This window comes from Hypanus sabinus, unplaced genomic scaffold (assembly GCF_030144855.1).
Source record: "Hypanus sabinus isolate sHypSab1 unplaced genomic scaffold, sHypSab1.hap1 scaffold_1834, whole genome shotgun sequence".
NCBI lineage: Eukaryota > Metazoa > Chordata > Chondrichthyes > Myliobatiformes > Dasyatidae > Hypanus > Hypanus sabinus.
Genome location: NW_026779922.1, coordinates 1 through 26,762, shown reverse-complemented (window position 1 = coordinate 26,762; position 26,762 = coordinate 1). Strand labels below are relative to the sequence as shown.

The 26,762-nt window shown below is 45.0% G+C and overlaps 1 protein-coding gene across 1 annotated transcript in view; it reads left to right on the top strand.

The window, feature by feature from the left end:
• Positions 1 to 20,155, top strand: part of LOC132387412 (transportin-3-like) — a 33,062-nt gene extending 12,907 nt beyond the window's left edge. Inside the window, exons 4-7 of the mRNA XM_059959771.1 lie at positions 9,402 to 9,475; positions 10,822 to 10,978; positions 16,139 to 16,282; positions 19,976 to 20,155. Of these exons, the coding sequence (XP_059815754.1) occupies positions 9,402 to 9,475; positions 10,822 to 10,978; positions 16,139 to 16,282; positions 19,976 to 20,155 (555 nt within the window). The remainder of the gene's footprint in view (positions 1 to 9,401; positions 9,476 to 10,821; positions 10,979 to 16,138; positions 16,283 to 19,975) is intronic.
• Positions 20,156 to 26,762: the final 6,607 nt, after the last annotated feature.

The window sequence follows — 26,762 nt, the reverse complement described above, 5'->3', positions numbered from 1 at the left end:
GAAAACTTGGCCGAGTGGCATTGGCTTGCCCACAGAAGGCTAAAGGTAGTAGTAAGCGGAGTATATTTAGCCTGGAAGTTAGTGACTAGTGGTGTTAACAGAATTTTTCTGGCACCCACACTCTTGTGATTTTTATAAATGCCTTGGAGGCAGAAGTGGAAAAACAGGTTAGTGAGTTTGCAATGGTATGAAGTTTGGTGGTATTGTGGGTAGTACAGAAAGCTGTTGTAGATTACTGTGCAATATTGAAAGGACAGCACTCTAAAGCTCAGGTTAAACCTCAGAGTATTGTGTTAAGTTCTGATTGCCTTATAGGAATGAAGTGGAGGCTTTAGAGTATGCAGAGAATGTTACCTGGGTTAGAGAACATGTTTTATGAGGAAAGATTGAATGAGCTAGGCCTCCTTTCTTTGGAGCACAATACCAGAGAACATCCATGGAAGGTGAATGTAAGATGACACAGGTACGTATGGTATGTGTGTGGAATGCACTGTCAGGTGTGGTGCTTGATACAATAGGGACATTTTAGAGACTGTTAGGCAAGTGAATATAAGAAAATGGAGAGTTATGTGCTGTGTACGAGGGAAGGGTTAGACTGATCGTAGGATAGGTGTACATAGGTCAGCACAACATCATGGGCTGAATGGTCTGATTTGTGCTATACTGTTTTATGTTTTAACAAACTTTGTGGTGTTTTCTACTTGCAATGTTTGCTTTTTTTAAAAACAATTTTCAGAGTACAAACAGAATTTAAATCCCAGAAATGCCCTTGTGGGATTTGAATTCTTATCTGTGATGTTAGTCCAGCCCTCTGATGTTTTTTTTTCTTTAATATCTTAACTGATAGGCCAATGCCATTTAATTACTTAATGCATTCCTGAACTTCTCAACTTTAAACAGGAAATGTCTTCAATTTATTTAAACCTTTTCCAGTTAACTTTCTGTCCCCCTGGTTTGGAAACCAAATGTGACCTGCTACTCTCCAGCAATAAGTCTATCTCATTAGGTCATTATCTATATTCCCTCTGTAGTCTGAAGAGACTTTCCAAACTGGTCTGTATTTCTGAATAGCATACAGCATGCTGGTGAATCTCAGAATCCTCTCTGAGCTTAATTGTTCTTGCACTGTGGAACCTACCTTTTTCATTCTATTCTCCTATTGCATTCCTGCTGACACTTTATCACTTCACATTTCATCTCTCCTATAAATTGTAAAACATAGTGGTTGTCATCATCATGTGCCATGTTGTATGACATGGGCAATCATGGTCTTACGACCATTACTGTCCCTGGCAAATTTTTCTGCAGAAGTGGTTTGCCATTGCAGCCTTCTGGACAGTGTCTTTACAAGACAGGTGACCCCAGCCATTACTAACTCTTCAAAGAACCAGAATTTGTGATGTATACCAGCTGCTCGTTCAGCCATCCACCACTTGCTCCCATGGTTTCATGTAACCCTGATTGGGGATTTTGGGGGGGGGGGGGTGTGGGCTAAGCAGATGCTGCATCTTGTAGGCTAAGACCTTGCAAGAAGTGCCTTATGCCTCTTTTGTTAGTGACACATCTCCACCCAGCCACCCTAAACGTAGTATTCCACTTAAAAACAAAAAAATGCTGAAACCATGCATTTGAGGAAGTCTGCAGATGCTGAACTCCAAAGCAACATTTACAAAATACTGGAGGTGCTCAGCAGGTCAGGCTTTATCTAGGGAAATTAATAAACTCTCAGTGTTTTGACCTGAAACTGCTTATTCATTTCCATAGATGATGCCTGGCCTGCTGAGTTCCTTCAGAGAATGCTGAAAGCAGCTTTTGCTATACTGAACTATATTTTGCTGCCTTGTCCAATGATCTTGCCCTCCCATTTTTTAAGCATACTTTAGGACTCTGCAACTTGGCACTGCACTTGTTCTGTTCATGTGCCTGAATATTTGTGGTAATCCTTGAATTGCATGTTTTATAATTCCTTACAGCAGTGAATAAGTGGCTGATTAAAGTCAAACTAAATTTATTATTGAAGTGTGTGTACGTATGTGTGTGTGTGTGTGTGTGTGTGTGTGTATATATACACACACTATCACACACACACACTATCACACACACACACTATCACACACACACACTATCACACACACACACTATCACACACACACACTATCACACACACACACACTATCACACACACACACACTATCACACACACACACACTATCACACACACACACACTATCACACACACACGCACTATCACACACACGCACTATCACACACACGCACTATCACACACACGCACTATCACACACGCGCACTATCACGCACGCGCACTATCACGCACGCGCACTATCACGCACGCGCACTATCACGCACGCGCACTATCACGCACGCGCACTATCACGCACGCGCACTATCACGCACGCGCACTATCACGCACGCGCACTATCACGCACGCGCACTATCACGCACGCGCACTATCACGCACGCGCACTATCACGCACGCGCACTATCACGCACGCGCACTATCACGCACGCGCACTATCACGCACGCGCACTATCACGCACGCGCACTATCACGCACGCGCACTATCACGCACGCGCACTATCACGCACGCGCACTATCACGCACGCGCGCACTATCACGCACACATATATACTATACTACCTTGAGTTTTTTTTATTTTCCTGAAATTTACAGGAAAATAAAGGAATGCAGTAGAATTTATGAAAATCTTGGAACAAAACTTATCCAAAACAAGACAAATTGTGCAGATTTAAAAAAAAAATTAAATAATACTGAGAATATGAGTTGTAGAGTCCTTGAAAGTGAGTCTGTAGCCTGTGGAGTCAGATTAGAGTGGAGGTCCATTACAGTTCAGAAACCTAATGGTTGTAAGGTATTAACTGTTCCTGAACCTGGTGGTGGTGTGGTACCTAAGGCTCCTGTACTACCTCCTTGATGATAGAAGTGAGCACGGCCTGATTGATGGGGGTCTTTGAAATCTGTTTTTCTTGTGGCAGTGCTCCTTATAAGTGTGTTCACAGTCCAAGTATCCTTTTATGATTGCTGTGAGAGCAATTCCATCAATCTCCCAACTGTTTCCTGGTTTTTTTTCTTTCTCCCACATGTCCTTCAACCCTTGCTACTGACCCACACTCAGGCAATTTGCAGTGGCCAATTAACCCTCCATCTAGCACGTCTTTATGATGTGGATTGAACACAGGGAGAGGTAGCCCCATAGCCTGCAGAACTGTGAGGCAGCAGCTCAAGCTCCTGTACTGCCCCTTGAAGTGACACAATCGGACACTGCTTCCCACTTCTCATCACCTACACCAACTGGATTTGGCTTCTGTTTACCCTAAAATTTGAGATCATAAATATTCAAACTAAAACAGGCAGTAAAGAATTCACAGGTAATTTTCCCCAGGGAGCTGTATACGTCTAAGGGATGTTGATTTTTATATTTATATTTTACGCCTAGAAGTACAGCATTGTAGCTGGCTCTTTCGGCCCAATGAGCGTGCACTGCCTAATTGCACCCATGTGACCATTTCACCAAAGGGCTCATACATCTGTGGAATGTGGGAGGAAACCGGAGCATCCGGAGGAAACATAGTCACAATGGAGAACATACAGAGAAAGGTTGAACAAGTTAGGTCTTTATTCTTTGGAGCGTAGAAGGTTGAGGGGGGACTTGATAGAGGTATTTAAAATTATGAGGGGGATAGATAGAGTTGACAATAGACAATAGGTGCAGAAGTAGACCATTCGGCCCCTCGAGTCTGCACCGCCATTCTGAGATCATGGCTGATCATTCACTATCAATACCCAGTCCCTGCCTTGTCCCCATATCCCTTGATTCCCCTATCCATCAGATATCTATCCAGCTCCTTCTTGAAAGCATCCAGAGAATTGGCCTCCACCGTCTTCCGAGGCAGTGCATTCCACACCTCCACAACTCTCTGGGAGAAGAAGCTCTTCCTCAACTCTGTTTTAAATAACTGACCTCTTATTCTCAATCCATGCCCTCTGGTACTGGACTCTCCCAACATCTGGAATATATTTCCTGCCTCAATCCTATGAAATCCTTTAATTATCTTAAACGTTTCAATCAGATCCCCTCTCAATCTCCTCAATTCCAGCGTGTACAAGCCCAATCTCTCCAATCTCTCTGCATAAGACAGCCCTGCCATCCCAGGAATCAACCTAGTGAATCTATGCTGCACTTCCTCAATTGCCAGAGTGTCCTTCCTTAAACCTGGAGACCAAAACTGTACACAATATTCCAGGTGTGATCTCACCAGGGCCCTGTACAAATGCAAAAGAACATCCTTGCTCTTGTATTCAATTCCCCTTGTAACAAAGGCCAACATTCCATTTGCCCTCTTCACTGCCTGTTGCACTTGCTCATTCACCTTCATTGACTGGTGAACTAGGACTCCTAGGTCTCTTTGCATTTCTCCCTTACCTAACTCGACACCGTTCAGACAATATTCTGCCCTCTTGTTCCAGCTTCCAAAGTGGATAACTTCACATTTATTCACATTGAATGACATCTGCCAAGTATCTGCCCACTCACTCAGCCTATCCAAGTCTCCCTGTATTCTTCTAACGTCCTCTTCGCATGTCACACTGCCACCCAGTTTAGTATCGTCAGCAAACTTGCTGATATAGTTTTCAATGCCCTCATCTAAATCATTGACATAAATCGTAAAGAGCTGTGGTCCCAATACAGAGCCCTGTGATACCCCACTAGTCACCTCCAGCCAGTCTGAGAAACACCCATTCTCTGCTACCCTTTGCTTTCTATCTGCCAACCAGTTTTCTATCCATGTTGAAACCCTGCCCCCAATGCCATGAGCTCTGATTTTACTCACCAATCTCCTATGTGGCACCTTATCGAATGCCTTCTGAAAATCTAGGTACACAACATCTACTGGCTTACCCTCGTCTAACATCCTTGTTACACCCTCAAAAAACTCCAACAGATTAGTCAAGCATGATTTGCCCTTGGTAAATCCATGCTGGCTCGGCCTAATCCTATTTCTGCCATCTAGATGTGCCACTATTTCGTCCTTAATAATGGACTCAAGCATCTTCCCCACGACTGACGTTAGGCTAACAGGGCGATAGTTCTCCGTTTTCTCCTTCCCTCCCTTCTTGAAAAGTGGGACAACATTAGCCACTCTCCAATCTTCAGGAACTGATCCTGAATCTAAGGAACATTGGAAAATGATTACCAATACATCCGCAATTTCCTGAGCCACCTCTTTTAGAACCCTCAGATGCAGACCATCTGGACCCGGGGATTTATTAGCCTTCAGTCCTACCAGTCTACTCATCACAGTTTCTTTCCTAATGTCAATCTGTCTCAATTCCTCTGATATCTTATGACCCTGGCCCATCCATACATCTGGGAGATTGCTTGCGTCCTCCCTGGTGAAGACAGATCTAAAGTACGCATTAAATTCTGTTGCCATTTCCCTGTTTCCCATAACAATTTCTCCCAATTCATTCTTCAAGGGGCCAACATTGTTCTTAACTATCTTCTTTCTCTTCACATAGCTAAAAAAGCTTTTGCTATCCCCTTTTATATTCCTGGCTAGACTGAGCTCATACCTGATTTTTTCTCTCCGTATTGCTTTTTTAGTTAAGATCTGCTGTTCCTTAAAACTTTCCCAGTCATCTGTATTCCCACTCATCTTAGCCCTGTCATACTTCTTTTTCTTTAATGCTATACAATCTCTGACTTCCTTTGTCAACCACTGTGGCCCCTTCCCCCTCTTTGAATCCTTCCTTCTCATTGGAATGAACTGCATTTGCATCTTTTGTATTATGCCCAAGAATATCTGCCACTGCTGATCCACTGTCTTTCCTGCCAGGGCATCCGCCCATTTAACTTTGGCCAGCTCATCCGTCATGGCTCCGTAGTCTCCTTTATTTAATTGCAACACTGACACCTCTGATCTGCCCCTATCCCTCTCAAATTGTAGATAAAAACTTATCATGTTATGATCACTACTTCCTAATGGCTCCTTTACTTCAAGATCACTTATCAATTCCTGTTCATTACACATCACCAAGTCCAAAATAGCCTCGTTCCTGGTTGGCTCAAGCACAAGCTGTTCCAAAAATACATCCCTTAGACACTCCACAAACTCCCTATCCTGGGGTCCAGCACCTACCTGATTCTCCCAGTCCACCTGCATGTTGAAATCTCCCATAACGACTGCATTACCTTTAGCACATGCCAATGTTAACTCCCTAATCAACTTGTACCCAATATCCACGCTACTGTTTGGGGGCCTGTACCCAACACCCATTAGGGTCTTTTTACCCTTACTGTTCCTCAGCTCAATCCACACAGACTCTACTTCCCCTGTTCCCAAGTCACCTCTTGCTAAGGACTGAATCTCATTCCTCACCAACAGGGCCACCCCACCCCCTCTTCCCATATTTCTGTCTCTACGATAGCACGTATACCCTGGTACACTCAATTCCCAGGCCTGATCCCCTTGCAGCCATGTCTCCGTTATCCCAACAATATCGTAGTTCCTCATTTTCTTCTGAGCTTCAAGCTCATCTGTCTTATTTCTGACACTACGCCCATTCAAGTATAGAATTCTTAGCCCATTCCTCCTCTCTTTGCTTAAAACACTGTCTACTGTACCTAACCCAGCTCCTTGAACTTCCATCGGGCAAATTGCACCCTGAATTTTGATGACCTTCTCAAGATCACCCAAACCTTGTACACATTTAACCCCATGCACCTTCTGACCAACCCTCTGGATCTGGATCCCTGCCTCCTGCACATCTAGTTTAAACCCCCCCGAGCAGCACTGGCAAATACTCCTGCAAGAATGTTAGTACCTCTCCGGTTCAGATGTAGACCATCCCTTCGAAACAGATCCCAATGTCCCTGGAACAAAGACCAATTATCCAAAAACCTGAACCCTTCCTTCCTGCACCATGCTCTCAGCCTCGTATTAATGTGCATAATCATTCTATTCTTCGCCTCACTCGCACGTGGCACAGGTAGCAATCCCGAGATTGTCACCCTGGAGGTCCTACCTTTCAGCTTCACTCCTAACTCCCTGAACTCTCTAAGCAGGACCCCCTCACTCACCTTACCTACATCATTGGTCCCTACATGGACCACTACATCTGGGTTCATGCCCTCGCTCTCCAGAATAGCCTGCACCCGATCTGAGATGTCCCGGACCCTGGCACCAGGGAGGCAACATACCATCCGAGACTCCCGATCTGCCCCACAAAATCTCCTATCTGCCCCCCTAACTATAGAGTCCCCTAAAACTATCGCTCTCTTCTCTTCCCTCCTCCCCTTTCTAGTTGAGGGTTCAACCTCTGTGCCAGAGGCAGGACCACTACAGCTCATTCCTGGTAGGTCATCCCCATCAACAGTATCCAGTACGGTATACTTATTGTTAATGGGAATGGCCGCAGGGGTGCTCTGCTCTCTCTGCCTGCTCCCCCTGCCTCTCTGGACCGTCACCCATCTGCCTACTTCTTGGTTTTTTGGTGTGACTACCTCCTGATAACTCCTATCTATCTCTGCCTCCACCTCCCGAATGATCCGTAGTTCATCCAGCTCCTGCTCCAACTCCCTAACTCGGTCTGATAGGAGCTGCAGCTGGACGCACCTTTTGCAGGTGTGGTCATCAGGGACAACTGTGTTGACCCTGACCTCCCACATACTGCATACGGAGCACACCACTGCTCTGACTGTCTCCCCCATACCTGAACTGGATTAATAGAATTTCTAAAAAAGCACCTAGCGACCTTACCTTCTTCCCCTCAGCGAGCAATCACACAGGCTTACCGAAGTCCCCTTAAGCCGAAGCCCACTTAGCCAAAGCCCAGGACTCTGCTTCCACGGACTCCAACTTAGCCAAAGCCCAGGACTCTGCTCCCACGGACTCCCCACTTAGCCAAAGCCCAGGACTCTGCTTCCACGGACTCCCCCTTAGCCAAAGCCCAGGACTCTGCTCCCACGGACTCCCCCTTAGCCAAAGCCCAGGACTCTGCTTCCACGGACTCCAACTTAGCCAAAGCCCAGGACTCTGCTTCCACGGACTCCCCACTTAGCCAAAGCCCAGGACTCTGCTTCCACGGACTCCCCCTTAGCCAAAGCCCAGGACTCTGCTCCCACGGACTCCACTGCCCGCTCGACGCTGCTTGACGTGGATAGGCTTTTTCCATTGAGAGTTAAGGGGCAAACGTTTAGGGGTAACACGAGGGGGAACTTCTTTACTCAGAGTGGTAGCTGTGTGGAACGAGCTTCCGGTAGAAGTGGTAGAGGCAGGTTCGATTTTGTCATTTAAAAAAAAAAAAAAATTTGGATTGGTATATGGACAGGAAAAGAATGGAGGGTTATGGGCTGAGTGCAGGTCGGTGGGACTAGGTGAGAGTAAGCGTTTGGCACGGACTAGAAGGGCCGAGATGGTCTGTTTCCGTGCTGTAATTGTTATATGGTTATACAAGCTCATTCCAAGTAGTGGTGCAATTGAACCCAGGTTCTGCTGCTGTAACTGTTATAGTACTGCGCCACTCCTGGACATGGGCAAGAAGAATAGAAGTCGTGCTGAAGGAGTTGGATGTTAAAATGTGGTTAATCTCGACTAGAGCATGAACCTCATGGGTCACATGGCCTTTTTTTCCCTTTATGCAATTTCTAGTTTTTGTCACTAGGCTTGTGGTTAAAGATTGCACTGACCATTGGTGGTCATAACTTCCTCTCCATTTTCCATGCCCCTGACTGCATATCACAGTTTCCACAAAATTTGAGAAAAAGTGCTTCCTTTCCACTTTGGGTTCTGATGCAGTTGAGGCTGGTGTAGGGTAGACAACAGTTCTTAACCTTATCTGATAATTCACCTAGTCAAAGACAGGAATTAGGATCTAAATTCTAATCTTGAGACTGACTGATTAAAGGGATTTGTTCCCGTGCATTAGAATGGGAAGGACACTATAAACCAGAGGAGCAGAATTAAGCCATTTGGTCCATCCAGTCTGTTCCACCTTTCAACCACGGTAGATATATTATCCCTATCAACCCTGTTTTTGTGCCTTCACTCCATAACCTTTGACATGCTTACTAATCAAGAACCTATTAACCTTTACTTTAAAAATTGAGTTATCTTAAGACTACTTCTATTTGAGAAGAGGTCCAAAGCTATAGAATTTCACAGTTGTTTTCTGCTCAGTTATTATAAGCTGCAGTATTTGTCCCAGTGACATTTAAACACACCTCTAAGAGTGGGTTACTCACGACCTTGTGCTGCCTTGATAGTGCAGCAAAAGTCCGCTATCAATTAACCCCAAAATTACTCTCGTGCTGTTTTCATAACGGTAGTTCCTCACATTTTCTTTCTGCTTTGGATCATAGCTGGCTCTCGCTGTTGCAGACCTTGCCATACAGATGACATCGTGGAAGAGCTGTGTCCAGACACTAATTGAGAAGTGAGTATTGCCTTTACACTCAGAGGCCACTTTATTAGAAAACCTGTATACCTCATTAATGCAAATACCTAATCAGCCAATCGTGGCAGCAACTCAGAGCGAAAAAGTATACAGGCATGGTTAAGTGGTTCAGTTGTTGTCAGACCAAACATCAGAATAGGAAAGAAATGTTATCTAAGTGACCTTGAGTGTAGAATGATTGTTGGTACCAGGCAGTAGTTTGAGTATCTCAGAAATTGTTGATCTCCTGGGATTTTCACACACAAGTCTCTATAAAGTTTAGAGAGAATGGAGCAAGAAGCAGAAAAATGTCCAGTGAGCCGTAGTTCTGTGGGTGAAAATACCTTGTTAATGAGAGCAGTCAGAGGAAAATATCCAGATTGGTTCAAGCTGACAGGAAGGTGACAGTAACTCAAATCACAAAGCATTACAATGTGTAAAGAAACATCTCTAAACACACAAGTTGATGGGCTACGGATATACAGTCAGTAGACAGTTTATTTGGTGGCCACTGAGTATATTGGTGACATGCCTTCTGCTGGTTGCTAGTGTTTCATTATATTTCCTCATGTTGGGCATCTGAGATGTATGAGGAAGGAACTTTATCTGGATCTATTAATTGCTCAGTTTACTGGTACCGACTGAGTCTCAACTACTGTCCATTTAGGTGTCACTGAAGATGGTCAAGATGTAGGATATTTCATGTTCTGAAAGCCAAGTATGTCAGCTTTTAACACTCAGCATATTGTCCTGTTAACCAGTGGTGATTTAGATAGAGTAAGGCATCCCTAAAGTACCCCAGCATTCTTTTCCCCTAATCTTGATATTTTTACCCCATAGGAAATTGTGATATTTTTATTTCCATTCTTGTAAGTTCCTGGGCAGAAAATGGAAGTTCAGTCAAGACCTTTTCTCCCTCATGCTTTTTTAAGAGGGGAAAATGTCTCCAGTCGTCTCACCAAGGCCTGAGAAAAATGGAGGAGATTCAGAGGGATATCTACAGTCCCAAGCAGCATCTTGGAGCTCTCAAGTATTAGCAAGAGACCTAAGTATTTCCAGTACTTCCTCTTGCTCTTGTTTGTCTCCATGTTACTGTTGGTTTATGGAACTGTGACCACTAGGAAGGGAACAGAGAAATTTGTATGAGTGTTCTTTGTGAAGGGACTAGAGGCTGGCAGTGGGGGAAACATTTAGCTTAGTGGTAGATTCAAATCCAGTTCTCGAAACAGGACGCCTCTAATGCTTCAGGCAGATTCAAATTCGCTTCCAAGTTTAATCTTACTGGATTAGGATGTCATGTGTTATTTTTGGGTGATTAATCTCACTCCATGTGCTGTCTGCCCCAGGTATGGCAATGATGAATCTGCTCTACCATTCTTGCTGGAGATTCTAACTGTCCTCCCGGAGGAGGTGCATAGTCGCTCACTGCGAATTGGTACTAATCGAAGGACGGAGGTCATTGAGGACTTGGCGTACCATGCCAGCCTGGTGATCGGCTTATTGGTAATTCATTGTGGGCATGGGATCTCATTTTGTATGTCTTGTGTTTTCTTGTGTATATTTGTAAAACCATATGACATGGGGGTAGAATTAGACCATTTGGCCCATTGAGTCTGTTCCACCATTCAATTGTGGCCGAGTTATTTTCCCTCTGAACACATTCTTCTGCCTTCTCTGTGTAACCTTTGACAGCCTTATTAATCAAGAGCCTACCATCTTAAATGTACTCAATGACTGCCTCCACAGCTGTCTGTGGCAATGAATTGCACAGATTCACCACACTCTGGCTAAAGAAGTTACTCATGTCTGTTCTAATGGGGCGTCCTTTTGTTCTGAGGGTGTGCCCTCTGGTCCTAGACTCACCCACCATTGCCACGGTAGCATAGCGGTTAGCGTAACACTATTAAAACTGAGTGTTGGAGTTGGAAGTTCAGTCCTAGCATCCCCTATAAGGAGTTTGTATTCAGATTCAGTTTATTGTCATTTAGAAACCACAAATGCAATGCAGTTTAAAAAAAACGAGACAACGTTCCTCCAGAATGATATCACAAAAGCGTATGACAAAACAGACTACACTAGAAAATCCACGTAACGTTTGGCAATCCCCAATTCAGAGTCCGGAGAGGCTGCTGCGTATTAATATCGCGCTACCGTCTTAGCACGTTCCCTGGAAAGGAGCTCCAAATCCACCAGACAAACAAGACCAAAAACTAAAGCTACAAGGCCTGCACAAAACCATATAGTTACAACAGTGAAAACAATATCATAATTGAAAAAAAACAGACCATGGGCACAGTAAAAATAGTTAAAGGACTATTAAGTTCAAAAGAAATCACCACACAGTTTCCATAAGTCCCCATGGTCCCAACAGACTCGCCATCCCACGCCGGTGGCAGAAGGGAGTACCCCCGCTATGGACTTCCACGGTGCCGCCCGACTCAGCCTCGCAGACGCAGCGCACACCGAAAGCGACCTGACCGCAGTGGACTCCAAGTCTGTCAAACCTCCGAGCCGACGACCATCCCCTCCGGCACAGCTTCTCCGAGCTCCATCCTCTGCCGAGCGTATTAAGACGGCCCCGCCAATGGCCTTCAGCAGTGCAACCCCGAGGACTGGAGGCCTGTTCTTCCCAGCAGAGTCCCGGACCTCTCAGCAGCAGCAACGAAGAAAGTCTTCCTGGAGATTTCCCGATGTTCCTCCGTGCTCCCACGTCCGTTTTCAATCGATTATAATTGCGCACAGCACCCCACTTCACAAATAACAGATAATCAGCTCCGGAGTAGCCGCTGCAAGTTGCGTCGCGCTGCCATCTTGGAAATCAATAAGTATGTCCTGCCCGTGGAATTTGTGTTTTCTCTCACAGTCCAAAGACATACCGCTCAGTAGGTTAAGCAACACACACAAAATGGTGGAATGCAGCAGGCCAGGCAGCATCTATAGGAAGAAGTACAGTCGACGTTTCAGGCCGAGGCCCTTCATTAGAACTAACTGAAAGAAGAGATAGTAAGAGATTTGAAAGAGGGAAGGGAAATCCAAAATGATAGGAGAAGACAGGAGGGGGAGGGAAGAAGCTAAGCGCTGGAAAGGGGATTGGCAAAAGGGATACAAGGCTGGAGAAGGGAAAGGATCGTGGGATGGGAGGCCTATGGAAAAAGAAAGGGGGAGGGGAGCACCAGAAGGAGATGCAGAACAGGCAAGGAGTGATTGTGAGATGGACAGAGAAAAAAGAGAAAGAGAAAAGAAGAAAAAAAAGGGAAAATATAATAAAATAAGGGATGGGGTAAGAAGGGGAGGGGGGTATTAACGGAAGTTGGGGAAATCAATGTTTTTGCAGGTTGGAGGCTACCTAGATGGAATATAAGGTGGTGTTCCTCCAGCCTGAATTTGGCTTCATCTTGACAGTAGAGGAGGCCATGTACAGTCATATCAGAATGTCTATCCATGGCCTCCCTCTGGTGCTCCCCTCCCCCTTTCTTTCTCCTTAGGCCTTTCCCTTCTCCAGCTGTGTATCCCTTTTGCCAATCAACTTTCCAGCTTTTAGCTTCATCCCTCCCCTTCTGGTCTCCTATCATTTTGAATCTCCCCCTCCCCCTCCCACTTTCAAATCTCTTACTATCTCTTCAGTTAGTCCTGACGAAGGGTCTCGGCCCATAGCATTGACTGTACTTCTTCCTATAGATCAGGGGTGTCGAACTCATTTTAGGTCACGGGCCGGATCGGGCAAAATGCAGCTTCATGTTGGCCGGATCAGTTGGGCGCGAGCGAACCCAGCTTTCATTGCCTCTGTTTTTTCAGCCTGTTCTCATGTGTCTCAGTCTCTGCTATAACTACAAAGAGTTTCACTTCACAAATTCCGTTTCTTATGAAGAAGACTGCTGAGCAAGCATTATTTTTATAATTGGTATTAACTTACAATCATAGGCTTCATATCGCCAGGCCATTAATAATTAAAATAATAGATCTATCTAAAATGATCTCGCGGGCCGGATATAATTGTACGCCGGACCGGATATGGCCCGCGGGCCTTGAGTTTGACACCTATGCTATAGATGCTGCCTGACCTGCTGTGTTCCACCAGCATTTTGTGTGTTGCTTGAATTTCCAGCATCTGCAGATTTCCTCGTGTTTGCATCAGTAGGTTAATTAGTTATTGTAATTTGTCCCATGATTAGGCTAGGGTTAAATTGGGATTTACTCGTCGTGTGCCTTGAAGGGCAGGTAGGGCCTTATTCCACACTACATCTCCAAAATATTGGAAGCATCCTCTCCACGTCCATTCTATCCAGGCCTTTCAATATTCAGTTGCTAAATGAAATTTTTGCTAGACCAATAGTTCTGGCCTCGGTTTGGAGGGTTAAAGCTCCTTGCTGGAGCATGCATCTGGCACATTAGGGAGAGCCTCACTCAACATCTGCCAGTTGGAACAACTACTTGGGAGTGCTTGATTCTGACACCAATGGGGAAAATTGTTTAGCACCCCAGTACTGACTACACTAAAGATTTTAATTAAACCTAATTAAAGCCAAGAGGTATTACAAAACAAATCATTATACAATCAATTTAAAAAAAAATATTAGCACAGCTCCTGCACAAAAATACTCTTTACAATGATACATTATAAATGGAAACATATGGTTATTATGTAGGCCAAAAGGAAATTAGTTTAGTTGGACAGCACACAAAATACTAGAGGTGTATGTACAAATGTGTTGAAATCAGCACTGTTCAGAATTGTTTCAGAAATTTAAAACAGTACAATCCAGGCCTTTTGGCCTATGATATTGTGCTTATCTTTTAACCTATCCAATGACCAATCTCAAAGCTCACCGCATTTTTGATTCCCCTCTACCACCACTCTCTTCCATCTAGCAGAATTGGTCCTTACTCTTAATAATTTCTCATTTGGCACCTCCCACTTCCTCCAAACTAAAGATGTAGCCATGGGCACCTGTATGGGTCCCAGCTATACCTTTTTGTTGGCTTTGTGGATGTTCCACAAGCCTATAATCCAAGTCCTTGTTCCAAGCCTATACTGGTATCCATCCCCCACTTTTCCTTCGCTACATCGACGACTGCACTGGCGCTGCTTCCTGCATGCATGCTGAGCTTGTTTACTTTAACTTTGCCTCCAACTTTCACCCTGCTCTCAAATTTACCTGGTCCATTTCCAACACTTCCCTCCCCCTTCTTGATCTCTCTGTCTCTGGAGACAGCTTATCTACTGATGTCTACAATAAGCCTAGTCACAGCTACCTGGACTATTCCTCTTCCCACCTCCTCTTGCAAAAATGCCATCCCCTTCTTGCAATTCCTTCGTCTCCGCTGCATTTGCTCTCAGGATGAGGCTTTTCATTCCAGGGTGGAGGAGATGTCTTACTTTTTTAAAGAAAGGGGCTTCCCTTCCTTCACCATCAACTCTGCCCTCAAACGCATCTGCTCTCACCCCATCCTCTCGCCACACCACTAGGGATAGGGTTCCCCTTGTCCTCACCTACCACCCCACCAGCCTCCGGGTCCAACATATAATTCTTCGTAACTTCCGCCACCTCCAACAGGATCCCACCACCAAGCACACCTTTCCCTCTTTCCCCCCCTCTCCCCACCCTTCTGCTTTCCGCAGGGATCGCTCACTATGTGTCTCCCTTGTTCATTTGTCGCTTTCTTCCCACCGATCTCTGGTGTGATATATTGCGTCTGGCGCTCTTGCTGCAGCTTTCTGTATATTAATGAGACCCGACACAGACTGGGAGACCGTTTAGCTGAACACCTACGCACTGTCTGCCAGAGAAAGCAGGATCTCCCAGCAGCCACACATTTTAATTCCATGTCCCATTCCTATTCTGATATGTCAATCCATGGCCTCCTCTACTGTCAAGATGAAGCCACACTCAGGTTGGAGGAACAACACCTGGTATTCTGTCTGGGTAGCCTTCAACCTGATGGCATGAACATTGATTTCTCTAACTTCTGTTAATGCCCCTCCTCCCCTTACCCCATCTCTTTATTTATTACTTCCCCTACTTTTTCTTTCTCTTTACCTCTCACAATCACTCCTTGCCTGTTCTCCATCCTCTTCTGGTGCTCCCCTCCCCCTTTTTCTCCCGAGGCCTCCCATCCCACGATCCTTTCCCTTCTCCAGCTGTGTATCCCTTTTGCCAATCAACTTTCCAGCTTTTAGCTTCATCCCTCCTTCTCTGGTCTTCTATCATTTCGAATCTCCCCCTCCCCCTTTCAAATCTCTTAATATCTCTTCTTTCAGTTAGACCTGATGAAGGGTCTCGGCCCAAAACGTCGACTGTACTTCTTCCTATAGATGCTGCCTGACCTGCTGCGTTCCACCAGCATTTTGTGTGTGTCCTTGTCTGTGTCCAGAATCTGCAAATTTTCTCTTGTTTGCAGTTAGATCTTGCAGAAGGCTAGCTGCCAATGTTTAGAGTTGTACAGATACACTCTTCAACTCACTGGGTCTGTGTCAGCCATCAAACGCTATTTACACCAATGCTGTGGTTGCGTTCAGTCATTTGCTTAATAATGTCAGATCAATGTAACTTATCACAGACCAGGCAGGGCGTTTTCCTATGTTTTTGTTAGCTTTCTAAGGTGTCAGCTTTTGTGTTGTCATGTCATTGAGAAACTTGACTCATTACCCTGTAAATTCTCCAGACAGCCTACATGGAACGTTGCAGCCATGATGAGAAGTTGGTGATAAAGGTTTTCCGATGTCTGATGAGCTGGATTAATCTAGGCATCTTGCATACCGACCACATCGCCAACAGCCAGCTGCTGGTAGCCCTTTTCCAGGTCCTTGTAAGTATGAGCTAAGCAACTTTGATGTCATCCCAGCATTGGTATATGCATGAATCCAGAGTACTGAAGGACACTTCTAGCATCAGCACAACCTCTGCCTCCTTTACACTAAGTGTTCTTCACTACATTTCTGTAGCCTGACTTGTGCTGGGTATGGTTCCATGGACAACGGTGACTATGTTTTCCCTTTAAAGTATGGTGGATTCTGGTTAGTTCGGACCAGTATATTTTGGCCCAATTAAGCAGCTGCTGTTAGTCAGTACAGCATATTTTCTTGATCATCTTTGAAATAGCATTAGAGGATCTGTTATGTCTACTTTGGGGGGAGGGGGGACAAATAGGGGCTCAGTTTAATATCACATTTATTCATGATATGTTGGGCTACAGTGTTTAATATTTCATGTCTTAGTCAGATTTGAGCCTTTAGTTGCTAGTAGCCGTACATTTACTGAAGCAACTATTTTCAATGCACCAATCCTGCTTACCTATCTGGTGCCACCTGCTGGGTCATGAGTGCATGTCCATTGGAAGAGGATTAAACCAAGCTTAAGGTAGCTGTGCATGTTCAGGTAGCTAATGAATAAACAGAGACTGGAGAAGCACCGGGAGTGGGCGAGAGCTGTTTTGATGCAGGAGAGGGAAGTGGCCAGAGTGGGAAAATTTGGCTGACGAGAAAGCATTCTAGTGACTGCACTTCAGCATTATAATTGTCAAGGAAACCCTCTGGGATGCGCTGAGGTTATGGAAGTGTTAACAGGGATGTAGTCATCAGTCGCAGTGAGTTGAGGAACTAATGAATCATGGTCATGAACTGCTCACTCTTCACACAACTTATCACGGTCAGGGTATCTGACAGTGGTCAGTATCACAGGCATATTGCTCTTTCTTCTTTTGCCATGTGCATTAATATTCTTAGTCCCTCTGTTCCAAAATAGCAAAATAACCAAACTCACGGCATTACGACTGTAAGTCGGCCAATACCACACTGACTGGGATCACACCTGAGACTTTCTTTCTGCTCTGTATGACACAATGCTGCATTGTTAGTTTAGATTTCTGACAGTTCCAGATTATTTTCTGTCAACAATTCCTTTCCAGGTGACATTGTACTCTTTTTGTTCTGCCAACCTGGGAAACATGCCATTGCCATCATATTACCTTTGCTTGCCCTCTCTAATGTTTAATACCTGTAAGTTGTATTCGTGCTTCCATTTAATTGTGTTCTCACTGCTGCTCCTATATTGAGCTTACATCCAGCAGAACTTGGACTCCATCTCAAGGGTTTGATAGAAAACATCCTTTCAGAGTGCAATACTATGCACAAGTCCTGTGTGTGTAAGACGAAGACTTTTCCACAATACTGTAGCAATTGCATGTATTAATCTGTACTGCTGCAAAAAAAAACAAATTTCGTGACACATGTGAGTGATGATAAACCTAATTCTGATGAGTCTCTATTGTAGACTGCGAGTGGGATGGCATCAGGGAGAGGGGAGGGAGCAGGAGGCACCAGAGACATTCTGTAATGATCAGTAAACCAGTTGTTTGGAATGTCTCAGAGCTGGGCATGTCTGCAACTGTGCTTACCCCCACCTTGGCACTCCTTCCCACTACCTGTCCCACATTGCTCCTGTGGCACTCCATCCTGGCCATTCTTTTGCCCCCACTAGATGAAAATATGTGCCTACGACTGTTGCAAGGTATCTTATATCCTTTGTTTGCACTTAAATTGAGCAAGGCATTGATTGTCATTGTTGTTGGAAGGTATAGGGAAAAGAGGAAGGTATTAATCAGTCGGGTTTATTATCACTGACATGTCATGAAATGTGCTTTGTGGTAGCAGTGCAAGGCATAAATGCTTTCTATAAGTTACCATATAAAAGGGGAATAACAAAGTAGAGTTCATGGGTTCAAAGACCCCATGAATTCTACCTCTCTTAACCTCTGGTGACAGGGCGAAGCTATTCCTAAAATCTTCTGTGTGCGTATTCAGGTTCCTGTGCCACCTCCCTAGTGGTACTAGCGAAAAGAGGGCATGTCTCAGATTGTGAGACCCTCTAGAGATAGATACTACCTTCTTTTGGATGGTCTCTGTGGGGAGGATCGTGTCTGTGATGTCCTCTGCAGCCACTTTCAGTGAATTGACTTAAATTTATTTATTACATCCTTCAACTACATTGGGAGTAAAAACGAGTCTCTGTCTAAATGTGCAATCATCGTAATTTATAATAATTTATAATAAATAGAACAGTTAATGTAACATAGAATACACTCAAATCAGCATGAGTTAATCTGTCTGATGGCCTCATGGAAGAAGCTGTCCCAGAGCCTGTTGGTCCTGGCTTTTATGCTGCGGTACCATTTCCTAGATGATAGCAGTTGGAATAGATTGTGATTGGGGTGACTCGGGTCCCCAGTGATCCTTTGGGCCCTATTTACACACCTGTCTTCGTAAATATCCTGAATCATGGAAAGTTCACAACTACAGATGTGCTGGGGTGTCCGTACCACACTCTACAGAATCCTGCGATTGAGGGAAGTACAGTTCCCATACCAGGCAGTGATGCAGCCAGTCAGGATGCTCTCAATTGTGCCCCTGTAGAAAGTTCTTAGGATTTGGGGGCCCCTGAGGTGAAAGAGGTGCTGTTGTGCCTTTTTCATCACACAGCTGGTGAGTGCAGACCACATGTGATGTGGATGTCAAGGAACTTGAAGCTGTTTGCCCTCTCAACCCCAGATCCATTGATGTCAATACAAGTTAGCCTGTCTCCATTCCTCATTCCTCATTCCTCCTGTAATCCACAACCAGCTCCTTTGTTTTTGTGGCATTGAAGGAGAGGTTGTTTTCTTGACACCACTGTGTCAGAGAGATGACTTCTTCCCTGTAGACCACCTCATTATCGTTTGATATAAGGCCAATCAATGTAGTATCGGCAAATTTAATACCTGTTGTATCACAGCTGTGGGTGGCAACAAAGTCTGGGTATACAGGGAGTAAAGGAGGGGAATTAGTACAGAGACCCAGAGACACCATGCCAGGCGGAGACGCAACCAGTCAGAATACTCTCCGCGACAACATCTGTAGAAATTTGCTGATGTTTGGTGATATCACTGGTCAGTTGAATAGTTGCTCCAATTCCAGTGGCCTGTGTATGTCTACCAACTCAGAAAATAATAAAATGGTGTCTGAGTAAAGAGTCTCCATTTGAGCATTAGCTCCAGAGGCTTTAATGTTGTTGGTGAAGCACGAAAGTCATTCAGATTAGAAGAATTCTGATTAACTGATCCCATTTTTCCTGCAATTCCCTAATTCCTGCAGAAGTGTATCTGTTGTGTAAATATATGGCACATTCAGTATGGACTGGTTTTCTGGTGAGCTCCATGAGTTCAAATAAAAATCGACCTCTTGAATTGCATGGCAGCATCAGGATACAAGTCCTGGGAGGAAGTGAGGAGGGTGGAAACTAGTAGTTTGAGCTTGTTTAGTATTTTCTAACTTTTAAGTGTTGTGCCTTTGAAGGCTGAACTTTACAGCCACTGAGCTTGAGTTGGTACACTTAACGGAGGTTGACTTTGGACACAGATGATATTTAGCTAAACATCCGTCTTTGTGAGTGGGATTTAATACTGAAGAGAAATGTGATGCTACAGGTATACAGAAATGCTGTAAGATCAACTGTTCATGTATTTCAGAGGCACAACCAGACGTCCTCAAATCTGCATGAGGTGGCTAGTGATTGTGTCTGTGCTGCCCTCTATGCTGTTGAAGGCTTGCAGGAGAGTCTACGCCTGGCACTGCAGTTGCAAGAAGGAGTGTTGGCACTTGAGGACGCTTACCACAATGCAGTTGCCTGTGAGGATATGGACAAGTAAGTATTGACCAAGTTTCTAACTTGTCTGTTCCATGGCATGAGAATGACAATCGTGTATGTAATGGCATTGAAAATAGTTTTGTGATAGATTCCTCGCGTATTCCACTGGTTAATGCGATGGCTACTCTCCTACTTGATCCTGGTCTGTACAAGGTTACCCGACCTTTTCAGCCAGTAAGTTGAGGGCAGAGCCAGACTTGCAATAGATATGCTTAGGTGGCAGACTCTATTAAAACAGTGAAGTGGTTTTGAAAAGATAGTAACGGTCTAGTTGAAAATAATTTATATAATGTAGCGGTGTGCTACACACAGCGCTGAAATAACGACACGCAGTTGGTGAGTTGCAGTTGCAAAAGAGATTTATTCAAACTTCGCAGCCTCACTTTAAAGCCTTCCTGTTCTCGCCCTCCCCGGGAATGCTGTAAAAGGCGCATACTCACAGTCATGTCCTGTGCGCAGGCTTTTCCCCTTGCTGGTGAAGAAGGCCTGGCGCCCTTTTTGGGACCGGCCACAATGCCGGTGCGCACCAGTTTGTGAGCTGGTTTGAGTGTGCTGAGAAGTGGGTCGCCACAATAAACTATTTTGTGCACTCCTCAAGAAGCAGATTTATTTCTTCATCAAAATGACATCAGTACATATGATCATATCATTTCTTAAAGCCATAACTCAAAATGTTCTAGATCTGCTAAAGAGCCAACAGGTCTGTAGTTGATGCAGTTAACATCGATCTGGATCTCATCATCCTGGCTCCCTTGGTAAGTGTGTTAGGATACTCCTTGTCAGTCCTCAATGCAATCATCCTTGAACATCTGCAAGAGAAACTCTCCACGTTTAATGGACCAGGTTTCATCTGCAGGTGGATCGGAAACTTCTTACCTGAAAGGAGACAGTATGTATAACTTGGCATGCATTACTCCGTATATCGCCCAGTCAGCACTGGTGAGCCGGAGGAGTGTGTGCTCTTCCTTCCCCTGGATGGGTTACTGGGTTGAGGTGTTGATCATCCTTGCTGCTTGGGTAAAGTAACTGTTTTTGAGTCTGGTGGTCCTGGTGTGGATCCTGATGGAATGGGACTAAGGAAGTAGCCCAAGAAATAGTGGATGTATTAGTGATAATTTTTCAAAACTCCTTCGATTCTGGATTAGTTCCTGAGGATTGGAGGGTGGCTAATGTAACCCCACTTTTTAAAAAAAACGGGAGAGAGAAACCAGGGAATTATAGTCTGACATCGGTGGTGGGGAAAATGCTAGAGTCGGTTATCAAAGATGTGATAACAGCACATTTGGAAAGAGGTGAAATCATCGGACAAAGTCAGCATGGATTTGTGAAAGGAAAATCATATCTGACGAATCTTATAGAATTTTTTGAAGATGTAACTAGTAGAGTGGATAGGGGAGAGCCAGTGGATGTGGTATATTTAGATTTTCAAAAGGCTTTTGACAAGGTCCCACACAGGAGATTAGTTTGCAAACTTAAAGCACACGGTATTGGGGGTATGGTATTAATGTGGATAGAGAATTGGTTGGCAGACAGGAAGCAAAGAGTGGGAGTAAACGGGACCTTTTCAGAATGGCAGGCAGTGACTAGTGGGGTACCGCAAGGCTTGGTGCTGGGGCCCCAGTTGTTTACAATATATATTAATGATTTAGACGAGGGAATTAAATGCAGCATCTCTCCAAGTTTGCGGATGACACGAAGCTGGGCGGCGGTGTTAGCTGTGAGGAGGATGCTAAGAGGATGCAGGGTGACTTGGATAGGTTAAGTGAGTGGGCAAATTCATGACAGATGCAATTTAATGTGGATAAATGTGAGGTTATCCACTTTGGTTGCAAGAAAAGGAAAACAGATTATTATCTGAATGGTGGCCGATTAGGAAAAGGGGAGGTGCAACGAGACCTGGGTGTCAATGTACACCAGTCATTGAAGGTGGGCATGCAGGTACAGCAGGCGGTGAAAAAGGCAAATGGTATGTTGGCATTCATAGCAAAAGGATTTGAGTACAGGAGCAGGGAGGTTCTACTGCAGTTGTACAAGGCCTTGGTGAGACCACACCTAGAGTATTGTGTGCAGTTTTGGTCCCCTAATCTGAGGAAAGACATTCTTGCCATAGAGGGAGTACAAAGAAAGTTCACCAGATTGATTCCTGGGATGGCAGGACTTTCATATGAAGAAAGACTGGATCGACTAGGCTTATACTCACTGGAATTTAGAAGATTGAGGGGGGATTTTATTGAAATGTATAAAATTCTAAAGGGATTGGACAGGCTAGATGCAGGAAGATTGTTTCCGATGTTGGGGAAGTCCAGAACGAGGGGTAACAGCTTAAGGATAAAGGGGAAGCCTTTTAGGACCGAGATTAGTGAATCTGTGGAATTCTTTGCCACAGGAAACAGTTGAGGCTGGTTCATTGGGTATATTTATGAGGAAGTTAGATATGGTGCTTGTGGTTAAAGGGATCAGGGGATATGGAGAGAAAGCAGGTACAGGGTTTTGAGTTGGATGATCAGCCATGATCATACTGAATGGTGGTGCAGGCTCAAGGGGCCAAATGGCCTACTCCTGCACCTATTTTCTATGTTTCTTACAGGCTCGTCATGATGTTACTGTCCCTTTTCTGGCATCTTTCTGTATATATGTCCTTGATGCCAAGTAGGCTGGTGCCAGGAATGCAATGGGTTTTTCTATCTGCCACAGTGCAGCTTCCGTACCATGCAGTATGTTTGGATGCTGTTTACTGTGCATCTGTAGACTGTCATTAGTACTGATGTACATGGTCCAGCTCTCTTCAGCCTCCTCAAAGTAGAGGAGTTTGTGAAAAGGTAACATCAAAAGACGTAGGAGCAGAATTAGGCCATTTGGCCTGTTGAATTTGCTCTGTCATTCCATCATGGTTAATTTATTATCCTTCTCAATCCCATTCTCCTGCCTTCTCTCTGTAAACTTTGACACCCTGACTATTCAAGAACCTATCGACCTCTGTTTTAAATATAGTCAGTAACTTGGCCTCCACTGCCATCTATGGCAATGAATTCCGGAAGTTCACCACCCTCCAGCCAAAGAAATTGCTCCTCATCTGTGTTCTAGATAGTTATCCTTCTATTCTGAAATTGTGCTGTCTGGTCCTAGACTCGCACGCTATAGGAAACATCCTCTCCACATCACTCCAAGCCTTTCAATATTTGATAAGTTCTCATAAGATTTCCTCCTCGTTCTTCTAAACTCCAGCAAGTACAGGCCCAGAGCCATCAAACGCTGCTCATATGTTACCCTTTCATTCATGGAATCATTCTTGTGAACCTGCTCTGCAGCCTTTTCAATGCCAGCACATCTTTTCTTAGGTAAGAGGCCTAAAACTGCTTGTGTTTATAAAGTCTCAGCATTACATCCTTGCTTTTGTACTCAAGTCCTGCTTTTGTCTTCCTTACCACTGACTCAACCTGCAATCAGAATCAGAATCCTTTATTATCGCCAAGTATGAGGACACTTACAGGGAATTTGATGCTGGTTTCCCTGAGCTCTCTCTGTACAGAATTAAAAGCAAACAAAAACAATAGTACAAATAATCATAAACTATATACAATGAGGCCCACCTCATTGAATGTACAGGTGGACGATTTTTAATAGACTAAAATTCAAGTGTTCATAAGTCTGATGGCATACGGAAAGAAACTGTTCTTGTACCTATTTGTCCTGGCATACAGTGATCTAAAGCGCCTACCAGAAGGAAGGAGTTGGAACAGGTGATGTCCAGGGTGTGATGGGTCTACAATAATGCTGCTTGCTCGCCTCCTGACTCTAGATGTATATAAGTCCTGGATCGAGGGCAGCTTCAAACTAATAATCCTTTCCGCAGCCCTGACGGCTCTTTGGAGTCTATTCTTGTCTTGTTTGGTAGCTGATCCAAACCACTCAGTGATGGACGAACAGAGAACAGACTAGATTCTTCCTGAATAGAATTGAATCAGCAGCTCCTGAGGCAGGTTGTACTTCCTGAGTTGACGTAGGAAATACAACCTCTGCTGAGCCTTTTATGATAAGAGTGTCCGCGTTGGGTGTCCACTTCAGGTCCTGGGAGATTGTGACACCCAGAAATCTGAAGGTCTTCACAGCAGACACAATACTGTTGAGTATAGTGAGTGAGGGGAGTATTGGGGGGCTCCTCCTGAAGTCCACTGTTATCTCCACAGTCTCGAGTGTATTTAGCTCCAGATTGTTCTGGCCACACCAGAGGGCCAGCCGTTCCACCTTCCGTCTGTATGCAGACTCATCACTGTCTCGGATAAGGCCAATGACAGTTGTGTCGTCTGCAAACTTCAGGAGTTAACAGATGGATCCTGCGAGGTGCAGTCATTAGTGTAAAGGGAGAAGAGCAGTGGGGAGAGCATCCCTGGGGGCACCAGTACTGATTGTCCGGGTGTTAGAGATGATGCTCCCCACCCTCACTTGCTGCACCCTGTCAATCAGGAAGCTAGTGATCCACTGACAGATGGCGGGGGAGACAGTAAGCTGGGTGAATTTGGAGGGGAGGATTTCTAGGACGATGGTGTTAAACGCCAAGCTGAAGTCAACAAACAGGACCCTCACAGAAGTTCCTGGATTGTCGAGGTGTTGTAGAATGTAATGCAGTCCCATGTTGACTGCATCATCCACTGACCTATTTGCCCAATAAGCAAACTGCAGGGGGTCCAGCAGGGGGCCTGTGATGTCCTTCAGGTGAGCCAACACTAGTCTCTCAAAGGACTTCATGACCACAGATGTCAAAGCAACAGGCCTGTAGTCATTTAGTCCTTTGATAGTGGGTTTCTTAGGGACTGGAATGATAATGGAGTGCTTGAAGCAATGAGGGACTTCACACAGCTCCAGTAATCTATTGAAGGTCCGTGTGTAGATGGGGGCCAGCTGATCAGCGCACGTCTTCAGGCAGGAGGGAGACACACCGTCTGGGCCTGGCGCTTTCCTGGTCTTCTGCGTCCACAACAGCTGACTCACCTCCCTCTCACAGATCCTAAATGCAGGTACAAGGGAGTTGAAGTGAAGGGGGGTAGGGGGAGCAGTTTTTGTAATGTGGAGTAAGAAAGTGGATACCAGGTAGGTCTGTGTTTTGTCTGGGGGGGAATGAAGGTGTCGAATCTACAATAAAACTTGTTCAGATCGTCAGCCAGTTCGTGGTTCTCCACAGCCTGAGGGAATGGTTTCTTGTAGTTGGTGATCTCTTGGAGCCCCTTCCACACTGACACTGGGTCGTTGTCTGAAAACCTGTTTTGCAGTTTTCCAATGTAGCGCTTCTTCGCTGCCTTAATCACCCTTGTCAGTGTGTTCTTGGCTCGTTTGTACAGAATCCTGTCCCCTCTTCTGTACGCCTCCTCCTTCTCCCGATGAAGCTCCATGAGTTGTGATGTGAACCAGGGCTTGTTATTGAATGTGCAGAAGGTTTTTGTTGGAGTACACATGTCTTCACAAAAGCTGATGTATGAGGTCACGGTGTCAGACAGATCATGAAGATCTGTAGCGGCAGCCTCAAAGACACTCCAATCCGTGCAGTCGAAACAGGCATGAAGTTCCAGCTTTGACTCGTTGGTCCATCTCCTGACTGTCCTGCCAACAGGCTTAACCAATCTTAGTTTCTGCCTGTATGTCGGGAGAAGGTGAATCAGGCAGTGGTTGGAGAGACCCAAGGCTGCCCATGTAACAGAGCAATATGCATCCTTTATTGTCATGCAGCATGATCCAGTATGTTAGTGTCTCAGGTGGGACATTTAATATGTTGTCTAAATTTTGGCAATTCGTGGCCGAGGTTTGCCCTGTTACAGTCACCCAGAGCAAAGAGCAAGGAGTCTAGATGTTCATTCTCCACTTCAGTTATCTGGTCAGCCAGGTGTTGTAGCGCCTCCCTGACACAGGCCTGAGGTGCAATGTAGACGCCCACCAGAATAAATGAGGAGAACTCCCGCGGTGAATAAAACGGTCTACAGTTTGTAAGAATTATCTGTAGATGTTAACTACATGATTTTCCTAACACTGTGATCTCCGTGCACCAACCTCCTGCAAGTTAACCTTAAGGGAATCCTGTATGGACTGTGCATGTGGATGTACAAAGTCCAGATTGTGTTCTGGACTGTGAGAGGTTGTGTGAGATGTGGACTCCCAGGACTTTGAAGCTGCTCGTAGTTTTCACTACCGTGCTGCCGGAGGAAAGTGGTGTGTGAGTGGTGCAGTTCTTCTGAAGTTAATAACCTTCTCTTTTGTCTTATTGATGTTGACATTTGCCGGGCACCAATCTTCGGGCTCTTCCCTTTCTGCAAGCTGTTGCAATGTCTTTGGTGATAGCCCCACCACTGCTATGTCATCGGCAAACTTGGCAATGTAGTCATGTGTGAGTAGAGTGTACAGCAGTAGGCTCAGCGCACAGCCCTGGGGTGGGGGTGGCACATGTGTTGAAGATGATGGAGAGGGAGGAGCAGTTTTGCAACCTGACTATCTGAGCTCTGTTGTTTGGGAAGTCCAAAAGTCTCAACACCTAGTTGCACTGTGGTGTATTTAGACTGAGAAGTAGGGGTTTGTTCAATAGTGTTGAGATGAAACTCAGAAGCAGCATTCTGACATAAGTG